Raw genomic sequence first — 19,140 nt, forward strand, 5'->3', positions numbered from 1 at the left:
CTTTTAGAAAACATGTCAACACACTTAACAATAAACCTAAAAATAGTTTTTTCTAACCTTAAAGCCACGAAAGATGAAAAAAAAAACTGGATATCTGGATTTTACAGCGTTAATAACCAAGATGTATTCCTTCTCTGTTCTGCTTTAAAAGCTTTAGGAAATCTAAAAATGCTGATGTCTAAATATTTGTCTTTGAATGCGTTTAGCTACTTTCAAAGCCACAGACACTGAGGAAGACTATCACTATCCCCGCCTGATGTTTCCTCTCTGGAAGGTGAACTAATCTAGGTCGAGCTACGCTGAAGAACAGAGTCTTTGTAGTTGCTCTATTTTTACACTTAATGTAATGCATCTTAATTTCATCACCACCTGACTCAGTACTGTACTTGACAAACAGAAATTGTAGGAAATTACAGTTTTATCCAAAAGCATTGCTCTAAAGTACCGCAATTTTCGGACTACAAGCCGCGCCTTTTTTCCCATTTTTCGACCCTGCGGTTTATATAACGGTGCGGCTAATCTATGGATTTGTACAGCTAACGGCCACTAGGGGACCTCCTAAATCTATGGATTTTACAGGTTACAGTCCACCACCTTTAAATCTATGGGCTCTATGGCCGGTCCGCGGACCCCCACCTTTAAGCGGCGGGCTCCAGCAGGAAAAGCTGGAGGCCGGAAAAGAGTGAGACAGGTAGCGCGCAAAAGTAAAAGTGGAACCGAGAGTGGTACGAGAGACAGAACGAGAGCAAGACAGACAGACATTACGAGAGCGAGACAGTTTGTCCCCGTACCACTGGTTGAAAACCGCTGCTGTAGATCACTGCCGGTACGTGCGCTGGGAGCGCACCGTTTAAGTTTGAAAGTTGAAAAGTCTGTGTGTCTGAAACGCTATGTGATACAGTACAGTTTACACAGCACATGTTCTGTAGCTACTATTGCACTAAATGGTAACACTTGAATACGTTATCCAAATATGCAACTTGTTTGTTGAAATGTTAATAAATGGGAGCTTCCTCAAACAGCCATCTCTTTCCCGACAATCCCCTCTGTGCACAAATCCTTACATATGCTAATTAAACATTAAAACACCTGCGGCTTATAGTCCAGTGCGGCTTATATATGTACACATCATTCAATCTAGCTGCTGCGGCTTATATTCAGGTGCGCCTTATAGTCCGGAAATTACGGTATTCCCTTGTTCAGTTAAATATAATGCTCAGGGTAGTGAGTACTAGTGACAGCTGATATAAGAAGGCTGGAGAGCTGCTAGACAGTAAATGGAGGTCTGGCTTCCCTCTTAAAGAGAGTCACTTCCTCTGCTCTCCTTGTGCTCAGACAACAGTGTTTCACGGTGCCTGAGGAGTAGGCTTAAATGTCCCCATTTCCTTCCACAAGACCACTCTGGTGGAATAATGAAGACAAAACAATTCCCACTTTACTGTCACCTCCCATCCATGTCAGTTCTGCTTCTTTTCTATTCAACTGTGTTGGTTGCATTTATTTAAAAATGTACGGGAAGAGACAGGAGAACAGACTGAAACAAACTGCTTTTTTATAATACTGTAAATCATTAATTACGTTATCCAGTGGTTGGAGCCTTCTTTGCATAAAAGGATGTCATCCACATCGTGTAAACCCTTTTAAATAAATAATTTCTGACTGTTTTAGAATAACTGCTACTACCATGGGGAAGTGCAGACGCATCCAAACTCTGATGTCACCCTCAGCACCTGCTCAGGCCTTCGGTAAGAAACATAACCGTCATTTTGTATTCACGGAGCATCTCAACATTGCCCTTTAAGTGCTATTTGCCACTGCAGTGTTTATATTTACTGAAGTCACTCGGCACATTAGCACATCACTCTTAAGCCCCTTAAGCGCGCTGTCAGTAAGTTTGTGTGTGACCCGCAGGAACGGGAGAAAATGTCACACCTCATTGTCTTTGTCCACAGAGGCTCTCAGTAAATATCTGCACTCACTTTGGCAGTAATTGGCTTCCTGCTGTTGCTAATGACCGACAACGATTGGAATATTTGAGATTTGCCCATCAGCAGAAAGCTTTAAGACACACAATGTCATTTCCTGCATAATTAAACATTTGTGATAACGGTGAATGTTTATTTTGACATTTTGTCATGCAATTCCAGCTAATGACAAAGAACATTAAAGGCACTAACACGTTATGATTATTATGGATCAGAGGTGCATTGCCACATTAGAAGTTCTAATGGTAACAAAGCTCTGTGTTGCTTGGCCCCTTTGCCGAAAAAAAGAATAAATATTTGATAGTTTTGCTTCAGTAAAAGTGGGCCTGTAGAGAAAGAAAGTGCTACCTTAGTTGTAAGATTTTCCATCAGAGTGCCACAGTCAGTCAAAGTCTGCATGTGAGGGATTGCTTTCTGCTTTGATGCTCTGTTTTCATATTGCATTGCTGTCTCTGCAGGGGCTTCATCGCACTTGAAAACAAGACATTTATCATTGAGCCAAAGCCTGGACATGACAACGGTGCTCACTTCATCTACCGAGTGGAAGAGCTCGCCCTGACCCAAGGAGCCTGCGGCCACGACTTCAACATGTCCTCTGTTGCCCCTGAAAACCACATCAAAAGCCCCTTTCAATCCTTCCACACCAGGGTGAGACTAGTATTATGTTTTTTTTTTTTTATCACAACATTTGTATTGAAGCAACAGTTCAAAGCTATACCGTCATCAATTCAAGCGGATTTTTTCTCATATTTCATTGTCAAACATTTCTAAACGACAAGACTTACATTTACTTAATGAAAGATAAATGGGCGTTTGACCAAAGATCAGCAAACTGGCAAGCATAGCAGTTTGGATAAGTTCCCAGAGGGTGGGCTTTACACATTTTGTCTGAGCTTAGAGCCCAAAGTCAAGAGCCCATGCAAGTTTGGCCAATGATTTTCACGAAGCAGGTGCAGCATCCATCTGCTACTATTCCTAGGCATCAAAAACCCAATGTAAGTCAGGAAGTGAAGCTTAACAACTTACAGTACCTAATTACCCCTGAGTGATATATAGGCATTCTGAGTGACATATAGGCATTCTGAGTGATATATAGGCATTCTGAGTGATATATAGGCATTCTGAGTGATATATAGGCATTGCAAATTTAAGAAAAGCATCAGCTCTAAAATAGATTATTCAAGGTTATATATACCGTAATTCTTTTAGTGTCATATACTTTTTAAGAACTATGCAATCATAATACATAACATTTCTGAGTGGGTTGTTGCTACTTTTTGGGTAACTTTAACTTTTCACTTTTATTAGATACAATAGCTGATATCCCTTTAATATCTGTATGCAAAATGTAGCAACAACTAGCAGCCATTAGCTTAACTTAGCTAGCAGGAAGAATGGTAACAGGGGAAGAAACGTAAGGAAATGTATCTACTACGATCTTCTAAAGCTCATGGCGTGAGAGGGTTTATCGAAATCCTTTAAATGTAAACCCACAGGAAGTGCTACATAGTCAATTGTGCTTGTAATGTGTGCCACTGTTTCTTTTCTTAAAATGTCAAAATATTTCTAACCTGCAGCCTCTCTGTTTTTACCTCAGCATAAAAGGCATACTCAGAAGACAACCAAGTACGTTGAGCTGATCATTGTTGCAGACAACAGAGAGGTAATGCACCTATCTTTCCATATCCATTCACAAAAACATCCAAACACACAACCCTTCACGATTTAAGCAGAGAAAAGCAGGGTAAGCTGTAGAAACACTAGAGCAGGTCCCTTTGGGGCTGTGGAATTAGGTCAGTGTGGTCTTGTGGCAGAGGCTTAGTTTTGACAGGAAGTGCTGAAAGATTCCCCAGCAGACCAGACAGGAAACAGGAAAAAGCCTTGTGGATACAGAAGAGTCTCCCCTAAGCACTGACGAGCTCAATGTGGGGTTTCCTCCTGGGCAGCACTCTGCCAACGCCTCTGACCTGAATGGGAAAAAAAGGGATCAAGTAGGTTGTGTAGGTTGTCGGCTAAGATCTGAGTCCAGCACCAATGCAGGTGGAAACAGCAAGTCTGCATTTTGGATCAAAAGCTTTGCAGGCTGTCAGATCTGCCAATATACCTGCTCCCTGCGGCCGTGCCATTTGTCTCTCTAACACTGGGAGATTTTTCTAGATCCAGATGGTCACAGCTTGACAAGCTGCCTCACACTCAGAGAAACATATTTCCTTTTGCTGGTATTGGTTCAGGCTTTTTAGTTGTGAAAATTACTGTAATTACAGTATAATCCATGTTGCTTTGTTCTCAAATTCTCGCTAACACTGATTACATTTTATTTTGATTTCAGTTTCAGAAACAGGGGAGGGACGTTGAGAAGGTGAAACAGAGACTGGCAGAGATAGCCAATTACGTGGACAAGGTACAACATCCTCTTCCTTTTGCACAGGGGAGATAAATCCCTTTCTGAAATAGAAATACTGCTGGCAGAGGAGATTAATGGGATGACTGTGAGATATTAATGTTCCATTAAAACAGCTGCTTTTAGTCTGTATAAAATCTCTGCCATAGACGAATGGACTTACTTGAGAGAACATAGAGACGTGGAAAAGATGTGCTCTGATCATTTGAAAAACTTGAGAAGAGAAGCTTTCACTAATGCACACATTAGCGTATTATTCATTTATAGCAGCGAGATAGAGTAACCACAGTAACAGTGCCTCAAGCTCCTTTTTGAAAATCTAAGCTGTTAGCATCACCTGGCCTTATGTCCACACTGACTCTCCCTGCTAACAGTTCTACAGAGCCCTGAACATCCGGGTGGCCCTGGTGGGTCTGGAGGTGTGGAGTGACTCTGATAAATGTCCCGTCACCCAGGATCCCTTCAACACTCTGCACGAGTTCCTGGATTGGAGGAAAGTCAAACTGCTGCCCCAGAAACCTCACGACAACGCTCAGCTCATCAGGTGGATTTTTATTTCAAATGAAGAAATCAAAAACTAGAGACCGTATTGGTACAAACGAAAACAGATCCTTACCGGGCCATTAACTACAGATGTGCTTTTTCTTTACATTAGTGCAGACTATTTCCCAGAGGATACCGTGGATTATTACACTGACAGCTAGTCATCCGTTGTGTTCCATTCATTTATTTCACTGTTATGTAAATCACGTCTTGAAAGTTCCTTCTTGTAGCATTCTGGAAAGAATGTAGTTTATATGGATCCCTGTTAGCTGTCACCTGTTATCGTTGTTTTAAAACTATTGTATTGACAAATTAAGGCGATACACTACATCTGAACCTGAAAATTATTCTAATCATGATTGGAAAATCCGCTGTATTATTTAATTGACACTTTGTGGGTAACAACATACTTGGATACAAAAATAATTAAAGATAGTGCATAACAAATACAAACATAAGATGCAAGATGCAAAACATGGTACAAGGGAGACAATGTTGGAGGTCAAATGCAGAAATGCACAAAATGCACTTAAGAGCTTGTATATCCATAAAGACCTGAGCACTTTTCTCCTAATAAAATATTATCTCTTCTTTTTCCTACTTCTGTCGCTTGCAGCGGGGTTTACTTCCAGGGCACCACCATTGGCATGGCGCCCATCATGAGCATGTGCACGGCTGAGCAGTCTGGAGGCATTGTCATGGTGAGCATTAAACCTCCTTGCTGCTCCCACACTGCTCTTCCTCTGTGAAGCCAGATGTTATCAGAGTGGACATTGTTCCCATTCAGCACGCTAACACAATCCAGACATGATTTCCACAGAAAAGGTGTTCGTTGTTTGCTGGCAAGAAGACGTGATTTTAAACATGATGATATTTTTGTTGGCACTCTGTCAACATTCATGTCCTCATTTTTTACCACAAACCCCCACGTGCACACAAAGGAATTGGACTGCAGATAGCACTCCCTTTTCAATGTCAGCTGAAGTCTTGCTATCATTCAATCAGGCTTCCCTGTGGCATCTTTAGGTAAATCAAATGTAACAATGTTTAAAGAGGCCTTATACATGTATGCCTTTTGGGGTTTTCCCTTGAAAAGGTTAAATCGCAAAGTTCCCTCCAGAGGACGTTTGGACTCCTTTGTTCTATAACACAATTACATCACTATGTAACACTTGAACTTCTATTGACTAGTGCTCCACCACATAATACGTGATAGGCTAAGGGGCGGGGCATCTCTAAGCGGTTGACCAATCACAACAGAGTTGGCCAGCTAACCAATCAGAGGAGACAGGGCTCTGGTTTCAGATCGAGGGTGAAAAGAGGTGCTGCAGCACAGGCAGTATATGAGACAAATAAATAACTTTGTTTGAACATTAAAGCATGTGAACATGTCACAGTAGAGGCACAGAATACAAATATGAACTTGAAATCTAGCATAATACGGCCCAAAGCCACATATGCATTTTAATGAGAAGTGATAAATTGTTTATACCAGCTCTTAGTGCACAGATTTTAATTGTATCTAAACACAAAGCTGTGCATAACCCGTGGTACACTAAATAATTGCACATAGTAAATTAGCTTGAGGAGCCTGTTGGGTTCCACTGCCTCCACTTGACACACATGCCAAATCACAAATTGGAAATTAGCCCAATGCTATTACTCCCCAGCCCAGATGTGTTTCCCCCATTAATAGATATGTTTTCTGCTGGCCGTGGCTGCTGTAAGGCATCTCCAGATGTTTGTCTTCCCCATTACTTACACATGGCAGATGGTTTGGACAGAGATTAAAGGGCACTGTAACCAGTTAGAGGGCTTCCAGATGAGATGAACCATTTCTCCAACCATACACAACCATGTGTGTTAATCAGCCTCAAATCTTTTATTTGGCCCACATGTTTTCTCAGTTTAAACACCATAATGTGATTTATTGTTTTTCATTAAACTCACAAGAGTCTTTATATGAGAATGGTTAGGTTTAAACTGTGGCAGCTGGCACTATCACGTTCTTTATATGGTGCGCTGTTCAGGGAGTTGCTAGAAAAGATATCAGAAAGACTATCAGAGCATTCTTTTTGCAACAAACACTATCAGATTCTCACCATCACAACGATAGCTCAGAGCGCCTTCAAAGAATTCACTTCCAAGAGTTTCATCCATTTTTGCTGATATCCCACTTTTTTGTGTGGAAGCACTCAACTATGAATTGCTCGCGCACACATACACACACACACACACACACACATACATATACACACACACACACACACACACACACACACACACACACACACACACACACACACACACACACACACACACACACACACACACACACACATACACATACACATACACACACACACACACACACACACACACACACACACACTGATCAACATGACAGAAGCCAAGGAAAGTTTTCCCATCCTTTTTGTTAAAATGCGGGGTGCAGCTCCACATCAAATCTATTTACTGTTCTGTAATCAGAGCAGTAAATAGATTTGCTTGCCCTCAACTTTGACACATGACCCTTCCTTCAAAGGAAGCATGTGATTTCCACATGTACATTTCTCATGTTGAGAACATTTGAATACCACAGTGAGATACAGTATATACAGTAGCTACGTGGGTGACCTATTTCTAAGGGGTTGCCAGATTTGAAAACGGCAGCTGGATAACATCACACGGATATCCATCTTGTCAAGTGAGGAAATTCTGTTCAAACCAAAGGGTTGAAGGAAAAATAAGAACTGGAGAGTATTTTTGTCAAGATCAGAGGATGGTACTGAAGACTTGTCTCAATGGAAAATGTGGTTTTGCTCTCCTGCCACTGTCCCCTTGATAGATGTTGATGTAGCCATGGTTCATCATTGTCATAATCATTAATTAGCTTTGTTAAATATATGACTAACACAATTATACAGTATCATCTGTTTTAACTTAAGGCTGGAAGATGCTTCTCTGGGTGGCAAACCTGAGTCAATGTCAATGCATTGATTAAGATAATCAACTACTCCATGTTTATATGTACCGTGTATACATATGATTGGTACTGATCTTCTAATCTAAATTGTCAAACTTTTCCGCTATCATTGTGGGAAACACATCCAAAATCACACGGAAAGGATAAAGATTGATTTAGGTCTATTAAACAGTGTTCTACTGTTTTGCATTACATGAAGGACATCGAATGTCCTAAAACTTTAACAACAACTGTGTGTAGCTCTTAATTAATTCACGTAATTGAATTAGTTCAAACTGCAGAATTAAGCTTAATGACGCAGAAAGATCCTTACATCAAGACAACACCATTGGAACTGGATAGGATACTGTCAGTGTGTCATTAATCTCCACCTGTCTCACCTTGGCATACATACATTATTTACAGAGCTACATTGACTTTATTGCTCAGTCACCCATTCAAATGCCATTCTCTGCCTCTGTCTGCCTCATGAAGGGCAGTGTTCCCACGTATCCATGCAGTGCCAGTCATGCAGCGCTAGGTTTATGGAGCTTACTGTAGCTGTCTTCACTAGCGGCTATGATTGGGTCTGCAGGGGTAATGGAGTCGCAGATGAATTCAGGACTCCGTGAGCAGAATAATTCATAGAAGAAGGGTGAGGGGGCAGGTGTTACAGTTACTGAACTGTTTGGGTAATCTTCAGCTTGAAAATGGTCTTCCTCAAACAGTCACTTCACTTCCCTCTTTTCTTCTTGAGTGACGGTGCACTTCGGTTTTTACTCAAAGCACTTCATGCAGAGTCAAACATACACAATTACACATAAGTCAAACGTTCTCATGTTGTGGGGTGTCTGGTTTTTTCCCACTGCAGGATCACTCTGAGAACCCGCTGGGTGCAGCCGTGACTTTGGCACACGAGCTTGGACACAATTTTGGGATGAACCACGACACGCCAGAGCGCGGCTGTGGCTGCAGGATGACCGTTGACCGCGGGGGCTGCATCATGACCCCCTCCACAGGGTGAGCACTTTTGGTGATCCTTTTCTTAACAATTGTATAGCTTAGATTCCTTTTGAGTAAGATCTATGATGTAGGCTTTACAATAAAAATGGAAGACGCACGTTTTCCTGCTGGACTTGTTGAGAGAGATGTAGTCTGTTGCAAAATTTGTATTAAATGTCCTTTGCCGCACACTGTCATGTTTCAGACAGGTTTACAGTTAGGGATTTAGGCTGTTTGTCTGTGTGTGGGTGCACTGCTTTAGCACCAATTACCCTTTTAAAACCTCGCTTCGCACAGCTTCTGGATTCAAATGTTTATCAGTCCAACATTCTATTAACTTGAATAGTCAAAAACAAGTGATTAAATCTCCCACAGTGAGCTGCACAGGTTGGATCACTCTTCATTGTTTATGTGTTGTTTGAGATGATTCACACACACACACACACACACACACACACACACACACACACACACACACACACACACACACACACACACACACACACACACACACACACACACACACACACACACACACACACACACACACACACACACACACACACAGTTTGGCCTGAGACTAAAGCAGCTGCTTTTGAATTCCACTTGTGTTGCCTGGGTTGCTGAGATAACAACACTGCTGCTGCGAGTGATGGACTCTGTGAATGTTAGTAAACAGCAAACAGATAAGGAGAACCCAGAGTGCAATACCAGATTTCACTCTTGGTCCGGTGCCAGTCTTGTCTGATGGTGAGTCCCACAAGCCGCAGACAAATGTGGTCAGGATAAACTCCACAACACTGCGAGGAAGACGAGGACTGAAGGCTAAAATGCACAGCTACTGTTGTTGTTCAAATATTTTATTGAGTTTTTTTAAAATACAAATCAATGAAAATTCTCTCAATGGCCCACCCACCACACAAAAAACAACATTATCCCTAGTCTAAATGTGTCCCCTACTTCTAAGATGTATGGATGAAAGACATAATAACACAAGAGGGCAAATGTGTAGAAATGCTAAAAAAGGTAAACACAGGTATTTGTAGTCAGAATTACACTTTATAGGTCTGAGAGGCTTTGCTTGAGTTCATCACATTACGCAGGTACAATACAATCAATGTTCCTTTGAATTAAGTAACACACGCTGTGACTATTATCATTCAACTTTGAATTCAAAGGAGATATAGGCTTCAATTATGTTAAGAAATCAGCAGAGACACAGAAGAAGAAAACCACGAGTGGTCTATGAGGTCATCAGTGTGAGAAAAGGTTTTTAGAGAGTACTTGTCCATGGACAAGTGAGTTTGGCAATTTACTTGTCCGAATACATTTTTCACTTTTGGGGCCACTGGAATCTTCTTCTTCGCCCTCGTATTTCACATTTTCCCACGGTTTTTACGATTTTACTGCATCACACATAGGGTTGGGTATCGTTTGGATTTTAACGATTCCGGTTCTGCATTTCGATTCCGGTTATTTTCGGTTCTCGATTCCAGTTGTTTGAGAGGGTAAAAATAAGTCCCATGACAAACTGGGAGAAAAATATATTTATGAAAACATTAAGTCAAATCTGTATTCCTATTTACAAATCACTTCATACTGTTTAATTTCTTACGGTTATTGAATACAATTATATAAAAATAATCTCTGCATTGTTTAGTTAGTTCTAAGTGGTGCAGTTTGAGAATGTACAATTGGTCCAGTCTCCTCTAATGTTACACTTGCAACCTGCCTGTGAGACACAGTCCAACCACACATCTCCAACACATAGGCCTAATAATAATAATACATTATATTTATAGCCTAAGGCCTAGCGCTTTTCTACAACTCAAAGACGCTTGCACGCTTACACATGTCCTGCAATACACATGCTGCAGCTGCCCAGCTGCTCACTGTTTGTAAAAGTAAATAAATTATATTTTCATTTCAATAATGTAGCTACTTTCTATACCCTGCTTCATAAACAATACTGACATCCCTGTGCTCCTCCGAGTCTGGGGGTCCGAGGATGTGAGGACAGCGCGAGGACACAGACAGGGAGGCTGCTTCACTTCATAAAAGGAAATGGCGGTCAATATTAACACATGAGCTAAAACGCTTAATAACCTTCATTACGTGTTAGAGAAAGAACATAAGAAAGTTTGACAAAGATGAGGCTGTTAAACGGGCAGCGGATCTGCTATGTGTAGAAAGAGAGAGAGACGCTGAGCTGCACCATGCAGCGAACAGCTGATACGGAGCATAGAGAGAGAGCTGCGGTCCGCGGGGCTCCGCCTCCTGTCCTCACAACTCTTATTAATCCCGGTACCGGACAATTGTTATTTGTTCCTACTCGGAACCGAGTTTTGCTTCCCAACCCTGCCACTGTGCTACACTTCCCGCCCCGCCCCGCCCCGTCTAACTGTACAGAAAGCGGCGAGATGCATTCCCTTAGGAATCGACAAGCAGAACCGAAACTAACATTTCTAAACGAACAATGGCGGACATGTACAATTTGCGAATGAGTTCTGACTTTTGTAAACTGAATTTATCAATAATTTGTCAATAAATCAGGACGAAAAACGTCACTTGTCCGCCGGACAAGTCAATTGAAAGATCTACTTTGTTGTAAATAACACGTCCCGGACGGTGGGACGTGTACTTTTTCGCACACTGGTCATCCTTCAAAAAAGCCATATAGTGCACAGAGAAACACATAAATAATGTATCTTACTATGTCCCAGAAAACTTGAATAACCTTTTACTACACAAATAGAAAAGAGGGAGGGGAGGGGCTTTCTAAAAGAGTGCATGTCAGTGCAGCTGCTGGCAACAGTGAGCTCATCCTGCTCGTCTCCTAATACAACATTTATTTCAGCAAATAACACCACTGGATTTATGCACTGCGGTTTTTACATATGCACTCAGCGTAATGACATGATGACTGCTCAAAGATTTTAAATTATAATGAACTACATGATCTAAATGGGTGGAAGTTAGTCACCTTGTTATTCCATTATTTACACCAGAGTTTGTTTACAAAGCCCAGTGCATACTGCAATCTAATTATCAGATCAGGCACATTAAAAGTTGAGAGGGACGACCTTTACTTTCTGAAACTCGCTCCTCCATTTGCTCAGAAGAGTTTTAAATCAATACACAGTGGGATGCTGACATTTTCCCTGGCAATGTTCTCCTTCTTTTTAATTATCAATATTTTATCTGTGCATCGACCATTGCTTGCTGAAAGTTGGTACTCATTGACTTTTATGATGGGGTTGATCTTTCAAAGAATCCTAGTCGATTCAATTTATTTTATATATCCCAATATTACAAATCTAGTTTCCCTAATGGTGCTTTTCAATCAGTGAGGCATACATACAACTCTCTGTGTCCTTAGACCCTCAAAACTGATGAGAGTTAGGAAAACATGAAAGAAACCTAAGGAAGAGCAAATGAACATAGATGCAATCGATGTTGTGTGTAAAGAACAACCAACACAATACAATCACTATATAAAGAATCAACATGATACAAAGAAAGCAATCGTATAGGATCACAGCTTCCATGTGTGCCAACTAGATTATTGGATTGACGCATTTTGTTTGAAGAATATGTGTAATGTGAACTTGGTCCCTATTTTATATAGTTTTTTGTACAATGTGTTGTTAGCTAGCAGCTAATGTTTTACTTTAGTCCTTTGGCAACATGTTGAACCGTGAATCTATGAACTATTTAAGCGTCTCTGCTGATCATTTAGCTCTAGCGCTCCATAACAGCTTTCATTATTTCAGGCACCTGTTTTCCTTACAAAAAGCTGGCACCTGTTCAGCACCAACAGGCAACTAGAGCATTAAACAGCTAAAGAGAAGGATCATTACTTCACGAGTCGGTTAAGATTAAAACAGAGCTTAAAGAAAAGTGAATATTGGACTTACATTCGTCAGTTGGCCCCAAACACAACTGCAAATGAGTGGTTACGTCGCTCTGGATATGCCTGATGAATAAAACAAGGCCGTTCTTCCCATAATGCTTTGCAATATTGTAATAATAGCTTATTTGACCTTTTCCAAAAGTTAGACTTATATTGCTTTTATAATAATGATCATGCGTTTGTTTGTTTTGATGTTTGATATCCACTGTGTTGTCTAGACAATGTTGTTGTCTAGATGATATCAGAAGTTTGTCGTGGGAACATGTGCAGCTTGAAAGATTAAAATGACTTTACCCAAGTTGACTTTAGCTGGTTATCTCCCTAATTGAATTTCCTGAACTGTCTGCCCGACTTCACCGTTTCCTGTTGACAAATCCCAAAAATGTTACAAACCTATCTCGAACTCATTTTCTCATCACAGTATAGTTCATTTTGTATATATACTAGCAACCTCCTCTGACCCTATGCCGAGATGCCTCCTGAATAATAAAACACATCTTTGTAAAGCAGTGCAGTTCATTTGACTATGCGTTTGGAATATTCCCATCTTAGACTTGCTAATGGAGGAGAGGACAGGTTGCATCTAAATGACGAGATTATCAGTGACGCTGCCAGCTGCAATCAAAGCCAGGGCACACGGAGAGGGATCCGCAGAGAGGGGCTTTATGCCTGGATGCACACGCGGAGCAAGGAAGCACTCCTTATTTTTCTCTTGTATCCCCCTCCGTAGTAAAGCAGAGGGAGAAACACAAGGAGGTTGAAGTAGGAGACAAACAGGAAGATGACAATGAAGTAATTGTTTGGGTACACACGGACGTCTATGGAAGGCGTACGAGCCCTGAAGTATGGCCACGAGAGATTTGTGTCATAACAAAGAATGAACATTTGAGGGATGGATGAGCGAAACAAAGTTGGACCTATTGAAGTGGGGATGTCTTTTAGAAGTTGAGCTAAGAGTTGCGTCAGGTGAACGTGGGGAGAAAGCTCAAACGTATTTACTTGTGTTTATACGTGTTACCTGGGAGAGAGGTGAAACCCAACAGGCAGCCGGGGATGGACCTTGAGGCCAAGGAGGTGAATTGTTTGTCAACACAGTATGAAATAGCTTGCGTTTGTTGTTTTTCCTCTGCCGAATTGACAGTGCAATTGAGGTGAAAAGGTACGTAATGTCATTATCTGAAGACATTCTGCAGAGGAGAGGAGGAAAACAGAAAGCTAGCTTGCTGGTGGGTAAATGTTCTCAGTAAATGAAGCATGTGTTTTGCTTCTGTTTTTCATCATATTTAATCACCAAAGGCTCCTGCCAGTGTTGCAGCCTAACATTTACCAAAAGGTCAGACATGTCTCTCCTGCTTAGCTTGGACTAAATGCATGTCAGTCAGTAGAGCAGCTTAGAGAGCGGTAGAGACAGCTTGATGTCAGTCAGAGAGACTGAGAATAGAAGAGCCCTCATGTGACCAATGTGTGTGTTCCTCCTCCTCTGAACCCTCTGGCCTCACGTGTACAGATGATCAAACTGACGGGAATCATCTGTACTGCAAATATGGCTCTAGATCTGGGCAAAGCTCCTTGGCACACAAGAGACTGTATCTCTGTATAATGTGAGGGCTTTGGTAGATTATTATTACAGGAAGGCTGAATGACAAACAGGCGGTTTAGGATTTAGAAGATGGGGGCATGTAGGAGGCAGGGTGAGTCTTGAGCTTCCCTTAAACTCTTTATTAGCAGCCCATTTCACTTTGTGCTAACAGGTTATATTTTCCAAGGCTCGAGTTATTTCTTCTGCTTTTCAATGGTTTTGTTTATTTCATTTCCTTTTTTTTCTTGTTCAAGGATCCTATCCACAGTTCTACTTTTGTCAAAATCTGATTTAGAGTTGTCCACAGTACATTTAGTGTCAAAATCAAAGTGTGTGTGTGTCAAGATGAAGCAGCCACAACGACAGGGAAGAAAGAGACCGGAAGCTTTGATTAACACTGAATGCAAACATAACCTTTGTTATGGTTGGTGGAGAACCTAATGCCAACTAAACATCCAGTCTACAGAAACAATTAGAGCTTTGTTTTTAGTAAACATACTGAATTACTTTTCTAACTCATTTGAGAGATTGTTCATTCTTCCCTAATTTCTGTTTTGAGGTAAATTATCCACATCTACGGAATGCATTATAGCATTATATTACTTCATTATATCATTGCTTAAACTCTTTAAAAGCTTTGTGTGTTTTATTTCTGGGTGCTAATGGATTTCCAAAACAATACCATCAGAGGAAATATGTGCGTTCATACATCTAACTTCATCTGCTCTGCTTTCTTACTGGCCATAAGAATAAGAGAAGCAAAAGAGAATTACTTCTGTTCCAAATTGCGTTCAGTGATGTTTGAAGAGGCAAGAAAAACAGGTATTTGCCCCTCCGGTGTTGCCTTGTCTGTTGACTTTCAAAAAAGGGTTAGGCTTAAAGGGAGCCTGTGGAGTCTTTTTGCCCACAAACTAAAGTTACTTCATGTCGTCTTAGGAAAGTATAAATGACAATTAAAAAAACGTTTACAGTATAACAGATGTTTAAGGCTGTAAAGCATACACGAGATTATAATGAACAGTGTTTTATTCTCAGTGTGAACGACATATTTGCCTTCCAAACATTATTCCCAGTCAGAAAGGAGCTGACTAATTGGATTTAGTTTAACGGTTGTGTGCAGGGAAATGTGTTCCACCCCAGCAAACTTCACCTGCATGGAGCGGGGCTTTATGCTAATATTATCCAGGGAAACCTACACTCTGTGCTCCGCTAATTTCCTGAACAGTGGAGCAGCTGTGTGGTCTCAGCTGTAATAACACACACCTTCTTTATGGGTCTAATGAAGACTGAGATCTGTACATTTTAGCTTTTTCTACATTTTTAATTCTGATTTATTGTGTGTCTCTCTGTGGGTTTTTAGCTGTAATGTGACTTCCTATCGTGGTGGTGGGAACATGGTTGTTGTTTTTGGGGGTTTTCTATATATTTAGTCAGAAGTTTTGCTTTAAAACACGGCACTCAAATATATCTATGTGTAGAAAAAAGGTTGTCACAATTGAACTGCGGGCATACATAAAATAAACATTTAAGACCCTAAAAAAGTTTCTTAAAATGATTAAAGACACATTTTTCTGCCAAGGTAAGATCAGTTTTGGCAGTTTTATGAAATATCACAGTTTAACAGCTGCATTGCTTATTGCTCTTAAACACTCCCCATTCTTCCACAATCAGCATCTGCATTGCATACCTAATTAACTCTTATTCAATATTGTCTTTTCCCGCTCATTTAAATGTATTCCGATCCTCCAAATAAAAGATACAGCCATTCAGCAAATGGCACAAAAACACTTGCAAAGCATTTGTTCTCATCAGTTTCAGGACAGTTAGCCTCTCGTCGTCGTATCTGCTCTTTCTCCTAAAAACCTGCATTAGGCAGCGAGTGATGGAGAAGCAACACATTCCTGTATCATCCCTGGACACCGTATGAGGCAGAAACTGAATTTATTACCAGGACGGAGCGGGCACCTGTTACCCGGAGGGATGTCAGCTGCAATTATCAAAGCCCTGTTCATACACAGTAACTGGCCACATTGGACATTATTTAAACATAGATCATTCGGAAGGATTTTCCTGGCTCCCACCGCGGCCGCTCGAGGCGCCCTCTGTTTTAAATCGTCGCAGCATATAAATGACAGAGCACGTCCTAATGGCTCACCTGTAGATAGCTGTGTTTAATTGGCTTTAAATGTCATTACCCTCGTTCCAAATCCAATCAGTAATGTTGCATTACTTTTTATGGTTTTGTGTCTCGGCTTCACTCGACCTTGGCATTTACCAGTATATATTGTCATTATTTTAAATCATGGAACCAATAGGAGGGCTGTACAATACAGTATTTTATTGATAGTCAACATATGCAGAGAAAGGTTAACCCTGAAGAGAAAGTGTGTTTTTGTCAGAGACGGTCAGTGTTTTAGAAGATAAATCAGTGTACAGTCCACACAAATGAGTTATCCCAAAGCAAGAGCGCTTTGTAATAATCTGTTGATTCTAACATACATTTATCTTATGTATCATCATAAGACTTTCCATTAGGGTCTAACTTGGTCTAAAGAAACCACTTTTCTCTCAGTAAAGAAATCTCCACAGAACTTTGAACATTAATGCCAGTTTATTGAGAACAGACACATTTCAGCCCTTCGTGCAGATCCCAAGGCATGCCTGTGTTTTGTTATCAGTGACAGTCCATGCTATTTGAAAGGGACTTGGTTAGATGTGCATGGTTTAGTCTTGATCTTTCTGCATGGGTGTCAACGCACAGGGTAGCAAAGCTCTCATTCTGTTTGTGTAACGGTGGTCAAAAACCCAAAGAGGCGGATCAAAGGAGCAGACGAGGGCAGGAGGATTGGCTTCTGGTCAGTGACAGATGAAAGCAGCTGACACATAAAGGTGTGAGTGAAGACCCAACACTTTCACCCCAGGGTGGGCGTTAGAAGAGGAGGTTTTCTGTGTTAAATATTCTCTGGATATGTGCTCTCGTTGGGAAAAAGCTAATGTCTTTGCATTAAATGCCTCTAACGTTGTCTCCAGTCCCCTCTGGAGGAGCTCCACTATAGTCAACTAACAACAGTGAAATAACCATGCAGTTACATCAGCCAAATCCCCCTTAGGCAAAGCATCACACACTAATGTTCCCCTCTGTCCAACGCCAGGCTCCACATAACATATTCTGTGTAATGTTGAGTTTTCACAAATCTGCCTTGTCAAGCCGCGAGCTCTGCAGACAGTCTCCACGCCCTGTTGCGTTTCAGGACCCCAGTTGGTCTTTTGCTGCATAAGTACGTGTATGACATATTTCTGTCTGAAGTCGAGCTTTTCAAGTATCAGATGCCAGCCGCCTCTCGCTGTGCCATGTCTGCCAACACCAGCCATAGCTGTCTAACACTCCACATCCTACTTTTGAAACTAAGCTCAGTCCCATTATGGCTGTGGTAGCTGTGAGATACTCATGTTGCACCCTAAAGCCTGCTTTCTGTGTCAGTTCCTTTGTGATGCTGCTTTTTAGTTAGCCGGCATGAAGCACAAGGTAGAGAGATGGTTGAATTCCTATTTTATTGTGTGTTGTAGTTGAGTATGTCCTGTGGCATTTTTTTTTATTATACCTCCAGTGTGTTGAGTTTATTGTTAAAGGCAATGCCAAAACATTCAAGTTTCGAAACCTTTTAAAAGCAAACAAAATGGACAAACTGTATTTAACATATAAAACAATGTCATACAAAGTATTCATTTGATTTTGAGGCGTCGAAGCGGGGACAAAGTCCTCAGAGGGTTAAGCAAAAGTTTTAAAAGTTACATTGTTCATTCAGTGTGCTAGAATGAACCCAAATCAACCACTTTCTTAGAAATAATTTGAATAAAACTGCTATTTGTAACTGGTTAAGCAACACAATATCTGAAATGTTTTTTTCCTATTTATGATTGTAGTCCTTATATTTGTTCTGCATAGATGCTTTTCCATCCCTTTGCTCATGCCTCAGTCTCTTCCTCTGTTCCTGTCCCCGCTCTGTATTATTATTCTGTTCTTTTCTCCGACACATCTCCATATTATTTGTGTTTCTCTCTCCATCTCTGCCTATTTATTTCTGGTCCTTGGTTCCTAGACTTGCAGAAGCTCACTCGAGCAGGAGGGCCATTCCCCCGGGCTTCACAGCTGTTATTGGCCTATCACACAGTTTCATCTTTACAAGTCATAACATTTTCCCATTTTCAATACCAAATCCAATTTCTTTCCTCACTAAATTAGACATTAGTCAGCCCTTCAGGTAAGCGATACCAGGGAGGGAAATTAATGTGTTAGAAATGAAGTGGTTTCAGTCTTGCTTTTTTATCAATGTTCCACCTACACACATGTGCTCGCACACACACAAGTGATCCACGTCCAACAAACGCCTCCTCACACGCTTCCTTCCAGTCAGCGGCTTAAATTGTCCGTGTGCTGCCAGGATGTGCCTCTTGAAAATGTAAGTACCAGAGATAATGTTTCTCTGGATATTTGATGGCACGTTTATGAATTGAGTAGGATTGAAAATCTATTGACCCGGAGCATATACTGTACCATGTCAGTAGACCATTACATTTGTGTGAAAAGCCCTATTAAATACTAATATTGAACACAGGAACCAGTGGCAGCTCTGCTCATGTACTGGCTCAGCTGAACGCTTGAATCCACTTTTATTACAGATCGTTTTGCGAGTGATCCTTCTTCTGTGTCTAGGGCAAATCTGTGACATTGATATGTCATGAAATCCATAA

At 41.0% G+C, this 19,140-nt stretch overlaps 1 protein-coding gene across 6 annotated transcripts in view; it reads left to right on the forward strand.

The window, feature by feature from the left end:
- adam12b (ADAM metallopeptidase domain 12b) overlaps window positions 1-19,140 on the forward strand; it is a 92,778-nt gene that overhangs the window by 44,801 nt on the left and 28,837 nt on the right. For all 6 annotated transcript variants that reach the window (XR_013809460.1, XM_079688763.1, XM_079688764.1 and 3 more), the window contains 7 exons: window positions 1,669-1,745; window positions 2,444-2,633; window positions 3,583-3,648; window positions 4,315-4,386; window positions 4,761-4,930; window positions 5,546-5,630; window positions 8,766-8,914. Coding sequence is in view for 5 of the 6 variants with exons in the window: in XM_079688763.1 (XP_079544889.1) it covers window positions 1,669-1,745; window positions 2,444-2,633; window positions 3,583-3,648; window positions 4,315-4,386; window positions 4,761-4,930; window positions 5,546-5,630; window positions 8,766-8,914 (809 nt within the window). In the remaining variant the exon portion in view is untranslated. The remainder of the gene's footprint in view (window positions 1-1,668; window positions 1,746-2,443; window positions 2,634-3,582; window positions 3,649-4,314; window positions 4,387-4,760; window positions 4,931-5,545; window positions 5,631-8,765; window positions 8,915-19,140) is intronic.

The sequence above is a fragment of the Notothenia rossii genome (assembly GCF_949606895.1).
Source record: "Notothenia rossii genome assembly, chromosome: 6".
Taxonomy (NCBI): Eukaryota; Metazoa; Chordata; class Actinopteri; order Perciformes; family Nototheniidae; genus Notothenia; species Notothenia rossii.